Source organism: Oncorhynchus masou, chromosome 11 (genome assembly GCF_036934945.1).
Source record: "Oncorhynchus masou masou isolate Uvic2021 chromosome 11, UVic_Omas_1.1, whole genome shotgun sequence".
Taxonomy (NCBI): Eukaryota; Metazoa; Chordata; class Actinopteri; order Salmoniformes; family Salmonidae; genus Oncorhynchus; species Oncorhynchus masou.
Genome location: NC_088222.1, coordinates 32826023 through 32850004, shown reverse-complemented (window position 1 = coordinate 32850004; position 23982 = coordinate 32826023). Strand labels below are relative to the sequence as shown.

General features: G+C 43.8%; 1 protein-coding gene across 7 annotated transcripts in view; it reads right to left on the bottom strand.

The window, feature by feature from the left end:
• Nucleotides 1-5854: 5854 nt before the first annotated feature.
• LOC135548559 (ubiquitin carboxyl-terminal hydrolase 25-like) overlaps nt 5855-23982 on the bottom strand; it is a 49867-nt gene continuing 31739 nt past the window's right edge. For 5 of the 7 annotated variants that reach the window (XM_064978295.1, XM_064978296.1, XM_064978298.1 and 2 more), the window contains exons 19-24: nt 18960-19138; nt 18012-18090; nt 15141-15220; nt 14500-14623; nt 10051-10243; nt 5855-6672 (exon numbers count right to left, since the gene is read on the bottom strand). In XM_064978295.1, coding sequence (XP_064834367.1) covers nt 6500-6672; nt 10051-10243; nt 14500-14623; nt 15141-15220; nt 18012-18090; nt 18960-19138 — 828 coding nt within the window. In that variant the 3' untranslated portion in view covers nt 5855-6499. Of the gene's footprint in view, nt 6673-10050; nt 10244-14499; nt 14624-15140; nt 15221-18011; nt 18091-18959; nt 19139-19539; nt 19636-20770; nt 20939-22662; nt 22672-23982 lie in introns of all 7 variants that reach the window. The other 2 variants (XM_064978301.1, XM_064978300.1) reach the window with 2 other exon arrangements.

The window sequence follows — 23982 nt, the reverse complement described above, 5'->3', positions numbered from 1 at the left end:
CCTTACCAGTTTGTGGGCACCGTTTGTCACTGTTATAGTGCAATTAATTAATTATTGTGTGTAGATTGATGAGGAAAACATTTATTTGAAATCTATTTTAGAATAAGGCTGTAACTTAACAAAATGTGGTAAAAGGGAAGGGGTCTGAATACATTCCGAATGCACCGTTAATACGATGCATGTCGGTCTCTCTTGGCTAAGAGTTGAAGAGAGACGAACTGCATCTCTTATTTTTATAAGAAACATTGTGTTGAAAATCCCAAATAGTTTGCATAATTAATGTACACACACGCCACCAGATGTCTTTTCACAGTCTCCAAATTCAAGAAAGAGTACAGTTTTATATAGAGCCATTAATGCATGGAACTCAATCTCATATTGCTCAAATAAACACCAAACGTGATTTAAAAAAACAAACAGATAAAGCAACACCTCACGGCACAACTCCTCTCCCTTATTTGACCTAGATAGCTTGTGTGTTTGTATTGATATGCTACGTGTGCCTTTAAAAAAACCCAAATGTATGTAGTCTTGCCCTTGAGCTATTATTGTCTATTAATATTCTATGATATTCCATGTCTCATGTTTTGTGTGGACCCCAGGAAGAGTAGCTGCTGCTTTTGCAACAGCTAATGGGGATCCTAATAAAATACCAAAATGACACTTGTAGAATCAACGCCAAGGCGCATTGAAGCTGTTCAGCCAGCCCAACACCCTATTAAAAGGTCCAGTGCAGTCAAAAACTTCACTTTGCTGTGCCTTATATTTAAAATCTAATTGTATTTGTCACATGCGCCGAATACAACAGGTATTACCATGATATGCTTACTTATAAGCCCTTAACCAACAATGCAGTTAAGAAAATATTTTCTTAATAGCCCCCCAAAAATAAGTTACAATAATGAGGCTATATACAGGGGGTACCTGTACCGAGTCAATGTGCAAAGGCACAGGTTAGACGAGGTAATTTGTACATGTAGGTAGGGTTAATAAAGTGACTATGCCTAGATAATAAATAGCGAGTAGCAGCAGTGTGGGGGGTGTGACAATGCAAATAGTCCAGATGGCCATTTGATTGATTTTGTAGCAGTCTTATGACTTGGGGGTAGAAGCTGTTAAGGAGCCTTTTGGACATAGAATTGGTGCTCCGGTACCGCTTGCCGTGTGGTAGCAGAGAGAACAGTCAGATGCCAAGCAGTTGCTATACCAGGCGGTGATGGAACCGTTCAGGATGCTCTCGATGGTGCAGCTGTAGAACTTGAGGATCTGGGGTCCCATGCCAAATCGTTTCAGTCTCCTGAGGGGGAAAAGGCATTGTCGTGCTCTCCTCACAACTTTGACAGTTTGTTGGTGATGTGGACACAAAGGAACTTGAAGCTCTCTTCCTGCTCCACTACAGCCCTGTCGATGTAAATGGGGGCGTGTTCGGACCTTCTTTTCCTTTAGTCCACAATCATCTTCGTCTTGGTCACGTTGAGGGAGAGGTTGTTGTCCTGGCACCACACTGCCAGGTCTCTGACCTTCCTCCCTATAGGCTGTTTCATCGTTGATCAGGCCTTACAAAGTTGTCGTCAGCAAACTTAATGGTGTTGTGCTTGGGTGGACAGGAAGTACAGGAGGGGACTAAGCACGCACCCCCGAGGGGCCCGTGTTGAGGATCAGCGTGGCAAGTGTTTTTGCCTACCCTTACCACCTGGGAGCAGCCCACCAGGAAGTCCAGGATCCAGATGCAGAGGGAGGTGTTTAGTCTTATAGTCCTTAGGTTAATGATGAGCTTTGTGGGCCCTATGGTGTAGAACGTTGAGCTGTAGTCAATGAACAGCATTCTCACATAGGTGTTCCTTTTGTCCAGGTGGGAAAGGGCAGTGTGGAGTGCGATTGAGATAGCGTCATCTGTGGATCTGTTGGGGCGGTATGCGTATTGGTGTGGGTCTAGGGTTTCCGGGATGATGGTGTTGATGTGAGTGATGACCAGCCTTTCAAAGCACTCATGGCTACCGACCTGAGTGCTACGGGACAGTAGTCATTTAGGCAGGTTACCTTCACTTCCTTGGGCACAGGGACTATGGTGGTCTGCTTGAAACATGCAGATATTACAGACTTGGTCAGGGAGAGGTTGAAAATGTCAGTGAAGACACTTGCCATTTGGTCCGCACATGCACCGAGTACACGTCCTTGTAATCCGTCTGGCCCCACGGCCTTGTGAATGTTGACCTGTTTAAAAAGGTCTTGCTCACATCGGCTATGGAGAGCGTGATCACACAAGTTTTGGCATGCCTGGTGATACCAGGCGGTAAATTAGGTAACAAGACCCATAGGAAAGACAGATCCAAACATCTCTGCCAATAACAGGTACAGTTGAAGTCGGAAGCTTACATACACCGTAGCTAAATACTTTAAACTCAGTTTTTCACAATTCCTGACATTTAATCCTAGTAAAAAATTCCCTGTCTGAGGTCAGTTAGGATCACCACTTTATTTTAAGCATGTGAAATGTCCAAATAATAGTAGAGAGAATAATTCATTTCAGCTTTTATTTCTTTCATCACATTCCCAGAGGGTCAGTTTACATACACTCAATTAGTATTTGGTAGCATTGCCTTTAAATAGTTTAACTTGGATCAAACGTTTAAGAGTAGCCTTTCACAATAAATTGGGTGAATTGTGGCCCATTCCTCCTGACAGAGCTGGTGTAACTGAGTCAGGTTTGTAGGCCTCCTTCGTCGCACACACATTTTCAGTTCTGCCCACACATTTTCTATAGGATTGAGGTCAGGGCTTTGTGATGGCCACTCCAATACCTTGACTTTGCTGTCCTTAAGCTATTTTGCCACAACTTTGGAGGTATGCTTTGGGTCACTGTCCACGTGGAAGACCCATTTGCGACCAAGCTTTAACTTCCTGACTGATGTCTTGAGATGTTGTGTCAATATATCCACATAATTTTCCTCCTCATGATGTCATCTATTCTGTGAAGTCCACCAGTCCCTCCTGCAGCAAAACAACCCCACAACATGATGCTGCCACCCCTGTGCTTCACGGTTGGGACGGTGTTCTTCGGCTTGCAAGCCTTTTACCTCCAAACACAACGATCGTCATTAGGGCCAAACAGTTCTAATTTTGTTTCATCAGATCAGAGGACATTTCTCCAAAAAGTACAATCTTTGTACCCACGTGTAGTTGCAAACCTTTGTCTGGCTTTTTTTATGGCAGTTTTGGGGCAGTGGCTTCTTCCTTGCTGAGCGGCGTTTCAGGTTATGTCGATATAGGACTCGTTTTACTGTGGATATAGATACTTTTGTACCCTTTTTCTCCAGTATCTTCACAAGGTCCTTCACTGTTGTTCTGGGATTGATTTGCACTTTTCACATCAAAGTACGTTAATCTCTAGAAAACAGAATGAGTCTCCGTCCTGAGCGGTGTGATGGATGCGTGGTCCCATGGTGTTTATACTTGCGTGCTATGGTTTGTACAGATGAATGTGGTACCTTCAGGCATTTGGAAATTGCCCCCAAGGATGAACAAGACTTGTGGAGATCTACAAAAAAATTTGCTGAGGTCTTGGCTGATTTATTTAGATTTTCTCATGATGTCATGATAAGAGGCACGGAGTTTGAAGGTAGGCCTTGAAATACATACACAGGAACAGCTCCAATTGACTCAAATTATGTCAATTATCCTGTCAGAAGCTTCTAAAGCCATGACATCATTTTCTGGAATTTTCCAAACTGTTTTCCAAGTCAACTTAGTGTACAGTCGTGGCCAAAAGTTTTGAGAATGACAAAATAATTTCCACAAAGTTTGCTGCTTCAGTGTCTTTAGATATTTTTGTCAGATGTTACTATGGAATACTGAATTATGATTACAAGCACTTCATAAGTGTCAAAGGCTTTTATTGACAATTACATGAAGTTGATGCAAAGAGTCAATATTTGCAGTGTTGACCCTTCTTTTTCAAGACCTCTGCAATCCACCCTGGCATGCTGTCAATTAACTTCTAGGCCACATCCTGACTGATGGCAGCCCATTCTTGCATAATCAATGGTGGCAGAGCACCCCATCTTCTGCAGAGAAGGGGTGCTTCAAGAAAGAGGCGGGTGGGGGTGGGAGGGGACATAAACAGAACAAAAATGCTTGCAGTTGGTCAGAATTTGTGTTTTTGTTTGTCCATCCACCTCTTAGATTGACCACAAGTTCTCAATGGGATTAAAGTCTGAGGAGTTTCCTGGCCATGGATCCAAAATATCAATGTTTTGTTCCCCGAGCCACTTAGTTATCACGTTTGCCTTATGGCAAGGTGCTCCATCATGCTGGAAAAGGCATTGTTCATCACCAAACTGTTCTTGGATGGCTGTGTTGTCAGGCAAAAAGATGAGTGAGCCCACTCCCTTGGCTGAGAAGGAACCCCACACATGAATGGTCTCAGGATGCTTTACTGTTGGCATGACACAAGGACTGATGGTAGCACTTACCTTGTCTTCTCCGGACAAGCTTCTTTCTGGATGCCCCAAACAATTGGAAAGGGGATTCATCAGTGAAAATGACTTTACCCCTGTCCTCAGCAGTCCAATCCCTGTACTTTTTGCAGAATATTAGTCTGTCACTGATGTTTTTCCTGGAGAGAATTCTTTGCTGCCCTTCTTGACACCAAGCCACCCTCCAAAAGTCTTCACCTCACTGTGCGTGCAGATGCACTCACACCTGCCTGCTGCCATTCCCGAGCAAGCTCTGTACTGGTGGTGCCCCGATCCCGCAGCTGAATCAACTTTAGGAGATGGTCCTGGCACTTGCTGAACTTTCTTGGGCGCCCTGAAGCCTTCTTCACAACAATTGAACCGATCTCCTTGAAGTTCTTGATGATCCGATAAATGGTTGATTTAGGTGTAATCTCAATGGCAGCAATATGCTTGCCTGTGAGGCGCCTTTTTTGCAAAGCAATGATGACGGCACATGTTTCCTTGCAGTTAACCATGGATGACAGAGGAAGAACAATGACTCCAAGCACCACCCTCCTTTTGAAGCTACCAGTCTGTTATTCGATCTCAATCAGCATGACAGGGTGATCTCCAGCCGTGTCTTCCACAACACACACACCTGTGTTAACAAGAGAATCACTGACATGTCAGCTGGTCCTTTTGTGGCAGGCCTGAAATGCAGTGGAAATGTTTTTTTTTGGCGGGATTCAGTTCATTTGCATGGCAAAGAGGGACTTTGCAATTCATCTGATCACTCTTCATAACATTCTAGTGTATAGGCAAATTGCCATCATACAAACTGAGGCAGCAGACTGAAAATTAATATGTCATTCTCAAAACTATTGGCCACGACTGTATGTAAACTTCTGACCCACTGGAATTGTAAGTGAAATAATCTGTCTGTAAACAATTGTTGGAAAAATGACTTGCGTTATTCACCAAGTAGAAGTCTTAACCGACTTGCCAAAACTATAGATTGTTAACAATAAATTTGTGGTGGTTGAAAAACAAGTTTTAATGACTCCAACCTAAGTGTATGTAAACTTCCGACTTCAACTGTCGTTTTCTCCTCCACACTCAGTCCACTCCCAGACAGTCCTAGCTTAATTCTTGCTTGAGAAATTGCTCTTTGCTGAAAAGCTATGGTTTATTTTGACCATTTTATTAGATAAAAAAACCCACAGCAACTTACTTGTTATCCAGAAATGATTTGATATTGAGATAGAAATGGCTGAATTGGACCTGTAAGACACTTTATTTAGGTGTTTCCTTTATTTTGGCAGTTACCTCTACATTCACACAGTTAACAGGCGTGTAATACATGATTGCATCATATCAGTGTTAGTGCAGAAATAAAGACATGGGACATCAGACAAAGGAACGATGTATTTGGCCTAAAAGGGCCATAAATAAAATTTTATTATCTTGATTTATTAACAAGCCACAGAGTGTCCATGGCTGTCTACCACAGCACTTAAAACTTCCCATTCTGGTGCAGTCCAGAGTTCACAGACCCACTTGAGATACTTAAAGCCGCTGATAAAATCTCAAGGTTCTCATTTTGTCGCTTCCTTTAGAAAAATAAAACAAAAACGTGATAATACTGTACCAAACTGGTGGCAGAGCACCCATTCTTCTGCAGAGAAGGGGTGCTTTAAGAAAGAGGCGGGTGGGGGTGGGAGGGGACATAAACTGAACAACAACAAAAAACACCCCACCTCATTTAAAGCTTGGAGCAGCATGCACTGGCTTTCAATCACTGCAAGAGCGCCATTTCCACTACCCCTGCTCTTCCTTTTCCAACTGTCTATTCATTCATTTCTGTTGCATTTTACTTAAATTGGATTAAAATAATAAGTATTATAATGATAAAACCTATAGCAGCAAAAGAGATAGAGGAGTAACAGCTATAGCGAGTGACCCCTGGTTTATAAGGAAGGCATGGGTTAAAAGAGTTCCATTGGTGAGTGGCCTGGGTGCTGAAGGGGCCGTGGGACTGTGAGGGGGGCTCCTGCCCCCTCAGCTCATCTCCCGTCCGCAGGCACCCGGCTCAAGGAGGCCATGACACGGCCATAGCGCTCAACCAGCTCCAGAGTGGAGTAGGTGGGCAGCTTTGGAGGGTCGTGGAAGCTTTTTATCTCTGTCGAGCAGTCAAGTAACTTGGGTAGGAAGTCAGTCAGCTTCTCCTGCAGGTTGGCTGCAGCAGGAGGGGGAGAACAATAACGGAGAGGGCAGAGAGAAAAAGAAAGAGTTGGAGAAAGTGATTATTTCAAAGTCCTTGCATGCGTCACTCTTCAGTCACATCCAGTTACCAAACAGATAAATCATAAGCTAAATATTTTCAGTGTGATAGCAGAAGCTCGAGGTAAGCATGCTCCTCTAGGAAAACACAGATTGAGAAAACAAGATGAGGCACCCAGGGTTGGCTGTAGTTCTAAGAAGATGCTGCTGGGTCACTTTTCTGAAAACCAATCAAACTTTTTCTTGGAGTAGAGGCTAGAACTCCACTGAACCACGTTCTCGGAACTAACAATTTGGGTCACATTCTGCCAACACAAAGTGGGTATATCCCTGGTTGTTATGGCTTGCCTGTTCTGGCTGCTAATATCAACTAATTTGACCGTGTCCCTGACCATGTTCCATGTAACTCCCAAATTAAACTACAGCAGAAAAACAACCAATCATCCAACAGATCTCCAGTACCAAAAATCGAACCCCCCTGCCTCTAGGCTCTTGTACTCTTTTCACATTATTGCACTAGCCCAAACCGTACTGTGTTGCCTCAGATATGTTATTGTTGGTTCCAGCAACTACCGAGGGTGCCTAATAAGGCAAGACGATATTACAATAGCATCGCCTATCGACGATGATTGACAGCCATTGTCGATGGTGATAACATCGTGATGTGACAGATGATGGTTTAGCCTATTTGAACTTGACTGGAGCCTGGCAATAAAAAAGAAAACAGTCCTGCAGCGCACAACAGGGCATTACACAAGTGACATTCCGAGTAATTGTCCTATTCCTATAGGCTATTTCAATAAATATGTTATATAGCCTACAGAACGCAAGAGAGGAGGAATTTGGGGAGTTTTTCCTAGCCACCGTGCTTCTACACCTGCATTGCTTGCTGTTTGGGGTTTTAGGCTGGGTTTCTGTACAGCACTTTGCGATATCAGCTGATGTAAGAGAGGGCTTTATAAATTTGATTTGAATGTAGGCCAGAAAGAGCGGAGAATTCCACCAAAGCGGCGCAAAATGCCCAGTCAAAAAATATTGTTTCTCTCGCTCTCTGTCAGATGCATGGGCTATAGCCTAAACCTATACTTTAAAAATAATGGACACTCAAAGTGAAACTGACAGCATTTTAGCTACTTTGCAGATATGAAACAGACAATCATAATATATCAGTCAAAAATATACAATTCCCAGTTTATGCTACAAAACCAACTTTAAGTTTTCAAAATAGGTTATATTTGACTCAACATTCCATGACATACACTAAGGCATTGTTGGCAGAATAGAGCAATGCAGTTCAATGCATGATTAATATAATTCACCAATATATTTCTTGCTAGTCCAAAAACTACTGCTATAAGGTTTCAAATCACAGCTGGCCTGGTACATGGTTTGCTGCCTCCATTCAGTTCCACTGTCAGTTCCAATGAATAAATATTTTGGACAGAAACAGAAATGTAACTAAGGCTGGGAATGTCAATACAATCAAACTAGCAAAGGCAATGATCACAAGTCAATCATAACGTGGTTAATATGCTAGAGTATCCATTTATCTAGCTAGGACGTCATGTCATTGGAGAGGGTGAGTGACTGACTTATCTCCTCGCATAATTTTTCAGTGGCTACACAGCTAAAGATGCACGTGTCATTTGGTTGGCTAGCAAGAAATGTGAATCACCTTACTGAACGACTGTTATGCAGATAGCATGAATTCTTTTTAAAGTATGACCCGCTGAATATGTCCGGTGTCAGTAAACGTAGGCAAAAAAAAAAAGTACTAGTTCCTCACGAACGCTCTATATAACATGTAAACAGCTCTGCTAAGGCAAGTAAAATGGTCAGTGAGGTGTCCTCTCATTTGTCTCTGGAAGTAGCTAGCTACCTTAGCCAGTTAGCTTGGGTGCTTGGTTGGGATGACTCATGTATTGGCAGACAAGTTGCAGAAGGATGAGCAGGCTATTCCCCATTGTTTATCCGTGCAATTTTGACAGCCAACTAGCTGAAAAAGTTTGAGGGTTTATCTAATGATCCTTCTTCAGATTTTAGCTCATATTGCTCTGGCTAGCATTAGTTGATGTGCATATAGTAAAATATAACCTACCTTTTTATGGTTGTTTGATCAATAGGACTGTAAAGTTCACAAATGTAAGAGGACTTCCAAGGCATTTAGCTACATATTTGCAGAAATCCATTCAAGTGTATTGTGGCTTTTGCAGAACGCGTTCTAATGATCCATATTTACACTGTTACCTATAAACACACAGTCCAGTTCAAAGTGAATTATGGCAGGCCCTTGTAGCAAATGGTTTGTTTGCATGAACACCTACTGTAGCTCTGATTGGCAACAGTGCACTCGGTCTGCATAGACTCCTACCGTGTCTATTAATTGTCCAAACACACGGTCCCTTTCCCACTCTATATTGCTATAGAATATTCACAAATGCCTTAGTAATTACCAAACATTCTAAAAATGTATGAAAACGTGAAAATTACCATATCTAAGAAAAACACAGCCAATATTGCCTTCTCTCTTCATGACGGAAGGCTATGCTTCATCGTTCTGTGCATGGCTTTCTCCTGATCAAACAATGAATGTAACGGAGTTCCATCTCAAAACGTTATTCGAATACCCTAAAAGGGTAAGGTAGCTAGGGGACTAATAATGAGAAGGAACAAACAATATCAATAGCCAATAGAAAAATCGAATGACAAGTTGAAATTAGTTTAAGCTTTTTAAGAAAAAAATGATCCAGTCGGGCCGTGAATATCCCTCCATGCTAGGTAGAAAACCAAATGTCGGGCCTCCCCGGTGGCACAGTGGTCTAGGGCACTGCATCGCAGCTGGCTGGTTTCCGGGTTGGATGGCACAGTGGTCAAGGGCACTGCATCGCAGCTGGCTGGCTTCCGGGTTGGATGCGCGCTGTGTTAAGAAGCAGTGCGGCTTGGTTGGGTTGTGTTTCGGAGGGTGCATGGCTTTCGACCTTAGTCTCTCCCGAGCCCGTATGGGAGTTGTAGCGATGAGACAAGATAGTAGTTACTAACTATTGGATATCACGAAATTGGGGAGAAAAGGGGGTAAAATTTTAAACAAAAACAAAAAATGGCCAATAACCTATCCTCCTACTAGACCGATCATAAAAGCTTTAACACAATAGGGCGATTGCATCGTATATTACAATGTTTTATGGGTACATACAGCACAGCACAGTACAGCTGGGTCAGTAGTGTGAAAATGCTCTGTGGTCCCTCTGCCCTATGACATTTTTAGACTCTTGGTAGATTAGTCCCCTAATCTTCAAATTTGGGTTAAAAATAATCCAAACAAACAAAAACTCACGCTCCATCTCCTGCCCCAGGTAGGAGCACCAGCGGTTCCTCATGTCCTCCACAGCCAGCAGGTCCTTCTCTGTGTCGTGGACAAGCAGTAGGGGGATACACGGCACCACCAGCTCATTCATGATGCTCAGCCCATTGCAAACCTCCAGCTCCTCACCAGACTCAAACATCCCCGCCGCATTCTCGTTCAGTTTCTATGGGCAAAGCACATGCATATAGATCGATGAATTATGGATTTGCTTCATATGCTAGGGATTAGCTTGAAGTGGTATGCTAACAAATTTACCAGTATTAGCTACTCTCTCAAAACAGATTTACAGGACAGCCAAGTATTACATGTTCCTATGTATTAATGTATATGTATTTTACATTAGAGACCACCTCTGTGTGAGGGGCTGCAACCCAGGTAAGACACAGACCATTTGCATTGCTGGGGGCGTTAGATAGCCTAGTAGTTAGAGCATTGGGCCAGTAACCAAAAGGTTAATACATCGAATCCTTGAGCAAACAAGGTCAAAATCTGTCGTTCTGTCCCTGAACAAGGCAGTTAACCCACTGTTCCTAGACCGTCATTGTAAAAAGGAATTTGTTCTTAACTTTTTATGGCTGCAGGGGAAGTATTGAGTAGCTTGGATGAAAAGGTGCCCATTGTAAACGGCCAGCTCCTCAGTCTCAGTTGCTAATATATGCATATTATTATTGGATAGAAAACACTAAAGTTTCCAAAACTGTCAAAATATTGTCTGAGTATAACAGAACCGATATTGCAGACGAAACCCTGAGGAAAAACAAAAACAGGAAGTGGCTTCTATTTTGAAAACTCCATATTCCATAGCCTCCCTTTGCTGGATTTAAAGGGATATGAACCAGATTCCTTTTCCCATTGCTTCCTCAAGGTGTCAGTCTTCAGACATAGTTTCAGGCTTTTATTTTGAAAAATGAGCCAGAACGATAACATTGAGTCAAGTGGTCACATGAGTTTGGCTTGCGCAACAGAATTCGGACAGCCATTTCCTTTCCCTCTCCTACTGTGAAAGACATTCGCGGTTGATATACACTGCTCAAAAAAATTAAGGGAACACTAAAATAACATCCTAGATCTGAATGAATGAAATATTCTTATTAAATACGTTTTTCTTTACATAGTTGAATGTGCTGACAACAAAAATCACGCAAAAATTATCAATGGGAATCCAATTTATCAACCCATGGAGGTCTGGATTTGGAGTCACTCAAAATTACAGTGGAAAACCACACTACAGGCTGATTCAACTTTGATGTAATGTCCTTAAAACAAGTCAAAATGAGGCTCATTAGTGTGTGTGGCCTCCACGTGCCTGTATAACCTCCCTACAACGCCTGGGCATGCTCCTGATGAGGTGGTGGATGGTCTCCTGAGGGATCTCCTACCAGACCTGGACTAAAGCATCCGCCAACTCCTGGACAGTCTGTGGTGCAACGTGGCGTTGGTGGATGGAACGAGACATGATGTCCCAGATGTGCTCAATTGGATTCAGGTCTGGGGAACGGTCGGGCCAGTCCATAGCATCAACGCCTCTTGTAGGAACTGCTGACACACTCCAGCCACATGAGGTCTAGCATTGTCTTGCATTAGGAGGAACCCAGGGCCAACCGCACCAGCATATGGTCTCACAAGGGGTCTGAGGATCTCATCTCGGTACCTAATGGCAGTCAGGCTACCTCTGGCGAGCACATGAGGGCTATGCAGCCCCCCAAAGAAATGCCTCCCCACACCATGACTGACCCATCGCCATACCGGTCATGCTGGAGGATGTTGCAGGCAGCAGAACGTTCTCCACGGCGTCTCCAGACTGTCACGTCTGTCACGTGCTCAGTGTGAACCTGCTTTCATCTGTGAAGAGCACAGGGCGCCAGTGGCGAATTTGCCAATCTTGGTGTTCTCTGGCAAATGCCAAACGTCCTGCACGCTGTTGGGCTGTAAGCACAACCCCCACCTGTGGATGTCGGGCCCTTATACCACCCTCATGGAGTCTGTTTCTGACCGTTTTAGCAGACATATGCACATTTGTGGCCTGCTGAAGGTCATTTTGCAGGGCTCTGGCAGTGCTCCTCCTGCTCCTCCTTGCACAAAGGCGGAGGTAGCGGTCCCGCTGCTGGGTTGTTGCCCTCCTACGGCCTCCTCCACGTCTCCTGATGTACTGGCCTGTCTCCTGGTAGTGCCTCCATGCTCTGGACACTACGCTGACAGACACAGCAAACCTCCTTGCCACAGCTCGCATTGATGTGCCATCTTGGATGAGCTGCACTACCTGAGCCACTTGTGTGGGTTGTAGACTCCGTCTCATGCTACCACTAGGGTGAAAGCACCGCCAGCATTCAAAAGCGACCAAAACATCAGCCATGAAGCATAGGAAATGAGAAGTTGTCTGTGGTCACCACCTGCAGAACCACTCCTTTATTGGGGGTGTCTTGCTAATTGCCTATAATTTCCAGCTGTTGTCTATTCCATTTGCACAACAGCAAATGAAATTTATTGTCAATCAGTGTTGCTTCCTAAGTGGACAGTTTGATTTCGCAGAAGTGTGATTGACTTGGAGTTACATTGTGTTGTTTAAGTGTTCCCTTTATTTTTTTGAGCAGTGTATTATCGATTATATATTTTAAAAACAACCTGAGGATTGATTATAAAAACCGTTTGACATGTTTCTGTGGACATTATGGAAACTATTTGGAATTTTCGTCTGTGTTGTCATGACCGCTCTTTCCTGTGGATTTCTGAACATAACGCGCCAAACAAACGGATGTATTTTGGATATAAAAATCATCTTTATGGAACAAAAGGAACATTTGTTGTGCAACTGGGAGTCTCGTGAGTGAAAACATCCGAATATCAAAGGTATGTGATTAATTTGATTGCTTTTCTGATTTTCGTGACCAAGCTACCTGATGCTAAGTGTACTTAATGTTTATCGTGCGATCGATAAATTTACACAAACGCTTGGATTGCTTTCGCTGTAAAGCATAATTTCAAAATCTGACACGACAGGTGGATTAACAAAAGGCTAAACTGTGTTTTCCTATATTGCACTTGTGATTTCACGAATGTAAAAATTTGTAGTAATATTTATTGAATGTAGCGCTATGCTATTCAGCGGTTGTTGATGACACTTATCCCGATATCGGGATTGCAGCCATAACAAGTTAACTGACTTGCCTAGTTAAATAAAAAATATATAAATTACCACTATCTGGTAGTCACCCATCCCCACAGACATTGTCAATGTCAGAGGATGTTCTCAAGGCATGGGGTACTGACATGGGCAGTGACATACTACATGATGCACACAGGCACTTTGCTTATTTCGCCTTAGCTAAGCCTTGCAATGCTGTTGACACAGAAACTCCCTGACCTCAGCTCTGGGGTACCTTACACAGATGCAGACGGCCATTCCGGAACCAGACAGACTTGGTGGGGGTTCACAATGTGTCAATGTCAGCAGTGTTTTCAATTAAAACAGAGAAGGAGGTAAACAGCGGGGCTGGAGGGGGAGCCAGGGGTTCATTCTGGCCGGAGATCTGAGATGGTGGCTAACTCTAGCAGAGCCCTGAAGGAGCAGAGCCAAGGTTAGCTCAGGACACAGCCATGTATCCTGGTAATGTGTTTACACTTGCTGGGCCTACTGCTTCCTATTCCCACTCGGATGATTACATTAGGAGCACAATGCCGGTGTAGGGTTACTGAGTGCAGGAGCAGCAACAGGACCAACCGGGGAGAATCAGGGTAACCCCTCTTTCTCTCCCGGTTCAGACCAGACCAGTCACAGCTTGATCTGACCGACCAGGGAATCATTCCATCTAAGCCCTAACAAATAGTTTGGAGATGGGACATGAAAAACAAAAGTGAAGCTGTAGTCTGATCAGAATATTGAAAAGATTAGGATCTTTCCCCCACACCAAGAGCATTTGCTGAGAAAAGTTCTGTGGGAATCTTTATGGGCAATAAAAAAGACAATGTAATATCTCAGCGAGAACAGGAACAAGCCTTGCATCAATCCTAGAGATTATTGGGTGGAGGGATGATCTTGGTCGACATCACAGTTTGGCTGAGTCAACGTGACTCAAGGGAAGGCAAGGATGAGTTAGGAGGTCAGAGACAGACAGCCTTGCTGATAAGACGATAGTGGTGTTCATTTTCAAAGAGAATGACTTAACTACTTCCACGGTGACCTATTGTTTTGACTGGAAACTTGTGATGATCTTTAAAACACTATGGATTAACTCGGACCACTTCCTCTCATTTAGGCTGCAACTTTGTCTCTTTTAAAAGTTTCTGTACCAAATGCTAAACCTGCTAGCATCAGAAAATCCTACATGAACTTACTAACTAAATAAAATCAACTGCTGACAGAGATTTGCAATAGTGCAGTGGTTCAGTTGTATGATTGTGAGTGATAGAGGTTTGTCTCACCAGCAGGCACTCTCTGCGGTAGTGACCTATGAGCTCATCGTTGTGACCTCTGTACAGCCCTTTGACCAACAGCTCTCTGTTGTACTGGTACGAGTAGATCAGGTACATCAAAGCCTCCACAAAGCTGCAGAAAAGCAGACACACAGGAGAGTAAGATACATTATAGAAGCATCAGGGTGGTACAAACTTAACCACAAGGAGAGGCAGCAGAGAACAAATCAGGTTTAGCTGTGATTACAAAAGGAAACTATAGAAGGAACTATCAGGCTTTTTTCATATAGGATTTAAAAACGGATGTACTGGAGGGAGAATTAACAGAAGAAATAACCAAATACATGAACAACCATCTTGATCAATGCCAGACTGAGCTCTATGCTCCAGAAGGATCTGCTGGGATCTGCTGCCCTCTGCAGGTGACTTTTTAAGAAGTTCGGGTCTTACCATTAATAATGCAATCATCTACAGAGAGAATTTCAATCTCTATTTTCAAAACAATATTTTCAATACAGAAATGGTTCAAGAATATCAGTTGGTTCAAGAATATCAGTTCACGCTTAAAGTAAGAAAAGGACACGAGTTAGAAGCTCTGCATTGTGGAGAGCTGAATGTAATAACAGTCCTGCCAATTAGCAGAGTCTCACCATTTCTTCTGGAACAGCTCTAAGCCAATCATCAGAAAGATTGTTGTCTCGCGGAAATTCCTGTAGTCCTGATGCCACATCTGGGAAAAATGTAGGGGCCAAAGGTTCATAAATGAGCTCTAAAGGATTTTAAGGACGGATCTGGAGCATTTGGATCTAACATTGAAGATTAACATCACATCCGTGTTTTTCTTCCATTGGATAGAAGGGTTAGTGGTATCAGTTCAAATGTAGAGATTATAATCATTTAAACCTTTTACTTTAATGCTAAATATTGTGCACATGCTCATCTCATGTCATTTGGGCTCCAGAGTTGCGCAGTGGTCTAAGGCACTGCATCTCAGTGCTTGAGGTGTTACTACAGACCCTGGTTCGATGCCAGGCTGTATCACAACCGGACGTGATTAGGAGTCCCATAGGGCGGCGCACAATTGGCCCAGCATCATCCCGGTTAGGGTTTGGCCACGGTAGGCCGTCATTGTAAGTAAGAATTTGTTCTTAACTGACTTAACTGGACACCTACTCATTGAAAAGGTCTTTATTTTTTACTATGTTCTACATTGTAGAATAATAGTGAAGACATCAAATTATGAAATAACACATATGGAATCATGTAGTAACCCATTTTTTTTTTATAACAAATCTAAATATAATTTTAGATTCTTCAAAGTAGACACCCTTTGCCTTGATGACAGCTTTGCACACTCTTGGCATTCTCAACCAGCTTAACCTGGAATGCTTTCCCAACAAGGAGTTCCCACTTATGCTGAGCACTTGTTGGCTTCTTTCCTTTACTCTGCAGTCCAACTCATCCCAAATCATCTCAATTGGGTTGAGGTTGGGTGATTGTGGAGGCCAGGTAATCTAATGGAGCACCCTCATTCTTGGTCAAATAGCCCTCACACAGCCTGGGGGTGTGTTGGGTCATTGCCCTGTTGAAAAACAAATGATAGTGGGACTAAGCGCAAAACAGGTGAGACAGTATCGCTGCAGAATGCTCTGGTAGCCATGCTGGTTAAGGGTGCCTTGAATTCTAAATAAATCACCGACAGTGTCACCAGCAAAGCACCCCCCACACCACCTCCTCCATGCTTCACGGTGGGAACCACACATGCAGTGACTGACTGTCTCCTCATATAATTTTTCAGTGGCTACACAGCTAGAGATGCATGTGTCATTTGGTTAGCTAGCAAGAAATGTGAATCACTATACTAGCGAGCTCTTTTGAATGACTGTTATGCAGCAAGACCCGCTGAATATGACCGGTGTCAGTAAACGTAGGCAAAAAAAGTACTAGTTCCTCACGAACGCTCTATATAACATGTAAATAGCTCTGCTAGGGCGAGTAAAATGCTCAGTGACGTGCTCTCTCATTTGTGTCTGGAAGTAGCTAGCTACCTTAGCCAGTTAGCTTGGGTGCTTGGTTGGGACGACACATGTATTGACAGGCTAGCTGCAGAAGGACGAGCAGGCTATTCCCCATTGTTTATCAGTGCAATTTTGACAGCCAACTAGCTGAAAAAGTTTGAGGGTTTATCTAATGATCCTTCTTCAGATTTTAGCTCATCTTGCTCTGCCTAGCATTAGTGGTTGATCTTGTTGATGTGCATATAGTAAAAGATAACCATAAAAGGATAGGTTGTTTGGCCAATAGGACCGTAAAGTTCACAAATGTAAGAGTCCTTACAATTCATGTGTATTTTGTGGCTTTTGCAGAATGTGTTCTAATGACTCAAATTTGCACTGTTGCAACTGCCTGTAAACACACAGTCCAGATCAAAGTGAATGATGGCAGGCCCTTGTAGCAAATGGCTTGTTTGCATGTAGACCTAATGTAGCTCTCTGATTGGCAATGGTGCAGTCGGTCTGCATAGACTCTACTCCTGGACAAGACAGATGTTTTTATTTCGGTTTTATTTACGGCAGTGTCTATTAATTATCGAAACGCACGGCCGCTTTCCCACTCTATATTGCTATAGAATATTCACAAATCCCTTAGACACAGCGGTTAGAACCAACATTTTCAAATTTTCCTCCAAACCAAAGGACAGATTGCTCCATTGCTCATTTCTTGGCCCAAGCAAGTCTCTTATTTATTAGTGTCCTTTATTAGTGGTTTCTTTGCAGAAATTCAACCATGAAGGCCTGATTCACGCAGTCTCCTCTGAACAGTTGAGATGTGTCTGTTACTTGAACTCCAAAGCAAACTAATGAACTTATCCTCTGCAGCAAAGGTAATTCTGGGTCTTCCTTTTCCCATGGTGGTCCTCATGAGAGCCAGTTCAATCATAGCATTTGATGGTTTTTGCGACTGCACTTGAAGAAACTTTCAAAGTTCTTGAAATTTTCCACGATTGACTGACCTTCATGTCTTAAAAGTCATGGACTATTTCTCTTTGCTTATTTGAGCTGTTCCTGCCATAATATGGACTTGGTCTTTTACCAAATAGGGCTATCTTCTGTATACCCCCTCACCTTGTCACAACACAACTGATTGGTTCAAACGCATAAAGGAAAGAAATTCCACAAATTAACTTTTAACAAGGCACACCTGTTAATTGAAATGCATTCCAGGTGACAACCTCACGAAGCTGGTTGAGAGAATGCCAAGAATGTGCAAACCTGTCATCAAGGCAAAGGGTGGCTACTTTGAAGAATTTGTGTAACACTTTTTTGGTTACTACAGGATTCCATGTGTTTTTTCATAGTTTTGATGTCTTCACTATTATTCTATAATGTAGAAAATAGTAAAAATAAAGAAAAACCCTGGGATGAGTAGGTGTGTCCAAACTCTTGACTGGTATATAGATTTGTATGTACCAGACCAAACATTTGAAACCAGTCAAAAGCAGAGTGTTGCAGAACGCTGACCTCATACTCCTCCATGTTGACCTCTTCTGGCTTAACAAGGTCTAGTTTGGCACGGGCCACCTTCATAATGCTCTTACACCTGAGAGAGAGAAGGGGGGGAATGGAGAGAAAGGGAAAGTGAGAGAGAAAGAGGAAAGGGAGAGTGATGTTACAGCAGCTTGGCAGTGGTACGATGAGTACTGGTGAAGTACTAGCTACTCCAGGAGACTAAATATTACACGTGGTCTCGCGGCCGTGAAACACAGGCCCAATGAATCACTCCTTACTACCTAACCAGACGTTCCTCCTTTCCAGAGGTTCTTATTGAGACCACATAATTATACCGCTCAGAAGAGGAGAGTTGAATCAATGAATTCAAGAAAATGGATTACCACAAACATCTCAGTGCGTGTGCGAGAACTTTGAGACATTAGAAGAGATGTGATTTATCCAGAAAAATTTGATGTTCTTCTTTATTCCTCAAAAAGGGCAAAGTTATAAAGTAGCTGGATATATGGCAGGGTAGGATGTTTTACACTGGTGCAAAATATACAAGATTTTCAGCTCTATAAAAGTTCTGTAAGGCTGTCCTACTGGAATAAATCTAACAGACATTATCAAGCTATAGTTGACTTCATAAACCACTTCAGGTCATTTCAGATCATATAACATATTCAAAGGCTTTGCTTTTTGCTACCCTCTGCTGGTGAATTTGGGAAGTTCAGCAGTAATAATCTGGTGTTGTCTTTGTTTTATCTTATTTACATTTTTTTTTATTTAACTAGGCAAGTCAGTTAATAAATTCTTATTGACAATGACGACCTAGGAACAGTGGGTTAATTGCCTTGTTCAGGGGCAGAACGACAGATTTTTATCTTGTCAGCTCGGGGATTCGATCTAGCAACCTTTCGACTCTAACCACTATTTTAATAGAGATAAGACGGTCATGGTGGTGTAACCCATACAGACCGTTCGTCAAAGCTTAGGTTGCGGTCTGCGAACTGCATGAGGAGGGTTCTCTCCAGGATCTTCTTGGGGGCCTGGTTCTGGATGAAGTAGACGATGACGTGCTGCAGACGGTAGTCATTCTCCAGGGCCGTGTCCTCCTGGGCAAACCTCAGCAGACGGGTGTACTCCACCTTAATGGCCTGAAAAACAAAAAGCATGGGGTGAATGGACATGGTCGGCTCAATAAGCATTAGAACTTCAGAGTGTAGGCCTATATTACAACACTGACAAACATCTACAGCAGCAGGAGACAAAACTAGTGTCTTCCGCGTAAGAGTTGTCGAGATCATCATCATCATTATCCTTCTCATCCAAAACTCAAAGATTGGTTTCAAGTTTGCTGTGTTCAAATTAATCTCAAATCCCACTTCTGGAAGATGCTTTTGAAAATAATAACTAACTCAAAAAGATCAGATGGAGAAATGCCAGGTAAAAAGGGATGAGAAGATGGTTGTGGAGAGGCATGCAGAGAAATAGTGAGTGAATGAATAAAGGAGTGAAAGAGAAAAGAAAGAGAGAAATGGGATCTGGATGTATGTACCTTGAAGAAGGCGGCTTCGGGCCCAAGCCTTTCAAACACACTCCTGGCCTTGCCAATGGACATAATAATACCCTGCATGTTTGGAGTCATCATGGCCTGCAGTAGCCAAGGAGGGGAAGCATGTTACAACAGTAGAAAATAGATCCCTTGGACCCCTCGGAGAGAGTCCCCAAAATAATAGACCTTTTTGGCACAGCACTATTTGAGCTGCCCTGGGCCATGCAACTCTGTCACGACGAGCATACCGTACATCACTCAGCAAGCCATGCATATGTTAATAGTTATTCTACTACTGTGAGGTACATACACAGCCCCTGTCATGTGAGGGACAAAGTACATGCTTAAATTGTCCTATGAAGGAGAGTCTGTCTATGAAGTAGGGCCTCTGAAAGGCAGCCCTGTGAAGATCAAGGTCCCTATGGTACAGACAGTCCCTACTGACAGTCCCTACAGACAGTCATACTGTGGTACAGCCAGCAGACAGCCTATGGTCCATCTGAGGGGGTTTGAAACTAAACCACATTGATTCTACTGCAGCACTTTGACAACATTATTCGCCACACACTACTATAAAATGCCAAACCAAGCAAAACCAAATCATTTATTGTTAGGAGCAGTGAGACGATGCGCTTACATTATTCAACTTGTACTTTTCTTTTCCCCTCAAGAGTTTAGTATGTATCAACTATGTATCAAATATTATGTTGGCAATAGTAATACAAACTGTGCAAATCACATTTACTTTTCACATTTGCTGCAGAGATGCAGTTCAAAATAAACTCTCCAGAGAATTGAGTCAATGTTTAGGTGAAATGTATGTCCATATATCTCTGATGAGAACCGAAGGCTTCTGTTTTGTATAGAAGAGAGTGCTTCTGTTGCTAGATGCAGGTAGGCTTGACAGGGATAGGCTTTTCACACAATATGTTTTTAAAGCTAGCCCAAGGCTAGTTTCATCTTCTAGGATAGTACACTGACTGTAGTCTAATATAGCAGTGCTATCTTGGTCTGCCAAGAAGTTTGGTGAAAATGCCAACTGTGAGAATCTTGCCCTGAGCTAACCATGACTCTGGTTTGAAGATCGCTCTAAATGAACATTTACTCAAGTGTGAAAACCCTATAAAAAGAGCCAAGAGGAGAACATGTCCTCATTCTAATCACCAAACAGGCAGAGAGACTTTTCAGCACACCAAAGAAGAGTCAGCTGGGTGAGCTGAGTGTCGAGCGCTACCTCATCATCGTACCCCCCCTCCTCTGACTCGATGACAAAGGTTCCCACCTGGGGAATGGCAACCTCTACCGTACGCTGGGAAAGGGGCTCATCCTCCATGGGGGGGTCAGAGGGAGGGGTGAGGGAAGGATCCACAGGCTGAGGGTCAGAGGGAGGGGCGAGGGGTGTCTCAGTGTTCACCTGGACATCGGACTGGGGTTTGGGGGGAAGGGGTGGGGAGAGACTCCCTCCACTGGACTGTGGAGAGAGCGAGAGAACAAACAAGAAAGAGCGAGAGGCATGGTGGGCAACGTTAAACAGAAAGAGAAAAAGGGAAATTAAGAACTTTAACTGGGGTTGTGGGGTAGTCCTACGTGGTTTAGTAACAGAAGCGTAGAAGGAGTAGTGGTTAAGAGGTGTATGCATCCGAGCGTGTGTGTGTGTGTGTGTGTGTGTGTGTGTGTGTGTGTCACTGGCAGCATTTGGTTCTTTAACGCACGCACACATTCATCACTCCTCCCTGCTTTGTTATAAGATAAGTTAACAAATGTGGGTCGACACACAAATTAACTTCTGTCTTAGTACATACATTTCACACTTGTCAGTGTTCATTTGTAATATAAGTAATATGTATTATACTTATCTATGTTGTGGATGAGCGCATTGTTTGTTTGTTTTGTTCCTCTCTCTCTGTAGTTTCTGGGTATGCTGGATAAGGACCCGAGCTAAGGGAATTGGGCTGACTTTGTAGTGCCTGTCCCAAATGGCTCATTAATGTAAATGGGCATATTAAAAGACACTGTCAGTAGTGATGTAATTTTGTAAATGTTATGTGGTGATATTGTTTAAAAAACGTGTTGCAATGTATATCCTTTAGTATGTTTAGTTAATGGAAAATGTAGGTTTGACTAGGTAATTGCTTAATTAATTAGGGTTAATTGTTCTGAGGGGAGGGGCTAGCCCTACAAAAGGAGCCTCTCTTTCAGTTCATGGGGAGGCATTTTGGATTGAGCTGTGGGTGGGGTAGCATTGTTTTTAGCTGGCCTATAAGGTATATGTTTGATGGCAGTACAGTTGTTTTTGTTCCGGAATCACTATGTAAATAAACACCCTTGCACAGAAGAACTTTTGCAGCTCCAGCATCTTTTTATTTTGATAGAGGTTATGTTTTCCAGTATAGCCTTCTGGCCTACTCTACGTGACATATGGTGGCAGTGGTGGGATGGCGCACCGCAAATCAGTGAATTCCAACAAGAGAGGTAAAGGAATGCATACAGGATTGCGTTCTCAGCAGCAGCATCAACTGTCAGAAACGGTACTTGAAGTTGAACTGGGGTGGAATACCATGGAATCGTCTGGTGAAGAAGAGGTCAAGTATGAGAAACTAGGAGCCCGACTAAGGGGCCAAACACAACCAGAACCGCTTGAGCTACTGGTTGAACCAGCAGATATAGCCACAAAAGACCAGCTGACTGAAGGAACAGTTGGGGGACCAGAACCACACCCAACAATGGTAGCCTTTTTCCAGCAACTGTTCACCTGCCTTGAGAGGAGGGACGAAGACCTCAAGCAGGAGTTCCAGGGTCTACGCCAATCTATCCTCACAGTTCCTCACCAAGCGGAACTAGTCAGTGATTGGGTCTGCCAACACCAGGACGACAAAGGCTCAACGCAGCAGGGACTTCAACTCCACAGCAGGATCCCCAAGCAGGAATGAGGCCAGCCCCAGCACCAGGAGACTAGTCCATCAGTGTTAACATCCAGCTTCCAGCATTCCTGAGGAAGGAGCCAAAGATGCCCTCATACCAGCAGGGGGAGGACATTGAAAACTACCTGCTGAGGTTTGAGCGCATGGCCAAGACGTGGCAGTGGCCAGAGGTAGAGTGGGCCTGCAGGCTTGTCCCATTGCTCACTGGCAAGGCCTTAGAGGCTTACACAGCATTGGATGAGGGGCTGTCCAATGTCTACAAGGGCTTGAAGGAAGCGCTGCTGGTGAAGTTCATCTCCCCAGAGACCTACCGTCAACGCTTCAGAGCTGCATCGACGCCATCCGGTGAGTCGCCGACAGACGTACCACCGCCTTAAGGGTCTCTACCGACGATGGGTTCGACCAAAGGAGAAAACACAGGACAAAAATCGGTGAGGTCATAATCCTCGAGCAACTTCTACAAGTTCTACCACACGACATTTGAACCTAGGTCCGAGAGCACGAGCCCAAGGACAGGCTTATGGCGGCCAAGCTTGCACTGCAGTACCTTAATGCACGTAAAGGGGGCCCACCACGACCTGCAGCACCCGCTCCAAGGAGTCTCAGACACAAGAGACATCAGCGACGCCGGAGGTAACTCTGGGGGTTATGTGTCTGGGAGTAGGGAGGTAAGGGGTCATGCAGTTCGCTCTGATGGGAGGGGTCTGACCTGTTTTTACTGCCGGCAGCAGGGGCACAAAGCTTCAATGTGTCCGCTACGTAAACCCAAGCTCTCAGGTTACTGTTATGTACCCAGAGAGGGGGATGGTGTTCAGAATAGACAGACTCGGGAAGGGTCAGGCTTGGTACCTGTAAAAGTGAATGGTAAAAGTCTTACTGCAATGATTGACACCGGCAGTTCCCTGTCGTTGATCAGAAAAGGTAATGTACCTGTTAATGATATTGATTACGGTCATCAGATACTGATTCCAATGTGTTCATGGTGACCAGTCACCGCAGCCCACAGTCAGAAATACCTCCTCAAAAGTTGGGGTAATGGAGAAGCTACCTTTTGAGATGATTTTGGGGAGGGATGTGCCTGTACTCTCTGATCTGTTGTGAAGTGTGGGGGGTCAGCTATATGAGCAGTCAGTTTCAGGTGTCATGTTCAGTTGTAACTCGTGCCCAGGCCAAAGCTGGTTTACAACCTCTGTCTGACTTGTGTAATAGTCTGTGCGAGGGGGAACCAAAGGGCCCAGAAAGTCACGCCGCCAGCGGCGTCTTGAGAAGTATGTGGGAACCCCTGTACCTGTTGCTGATGTGTCTGGGTTAGAGGTGCAATGGGATCTTATGCAAAATTTTGCTACACTGCAGAAGTCTGACGCAACCTTAATGTTTGTTTGACTGTCCCCAGCTTAGGCCTTGTCAATCTTCATGTGGGGGAGATGTACATGGTAGACAACCACATACTCTACCTTGGGTCAGAGGCAAATAGCATAGCAGGAAGTTGGTGGTGCCATCTACCTGTAGACCACTTGTTCTCAAC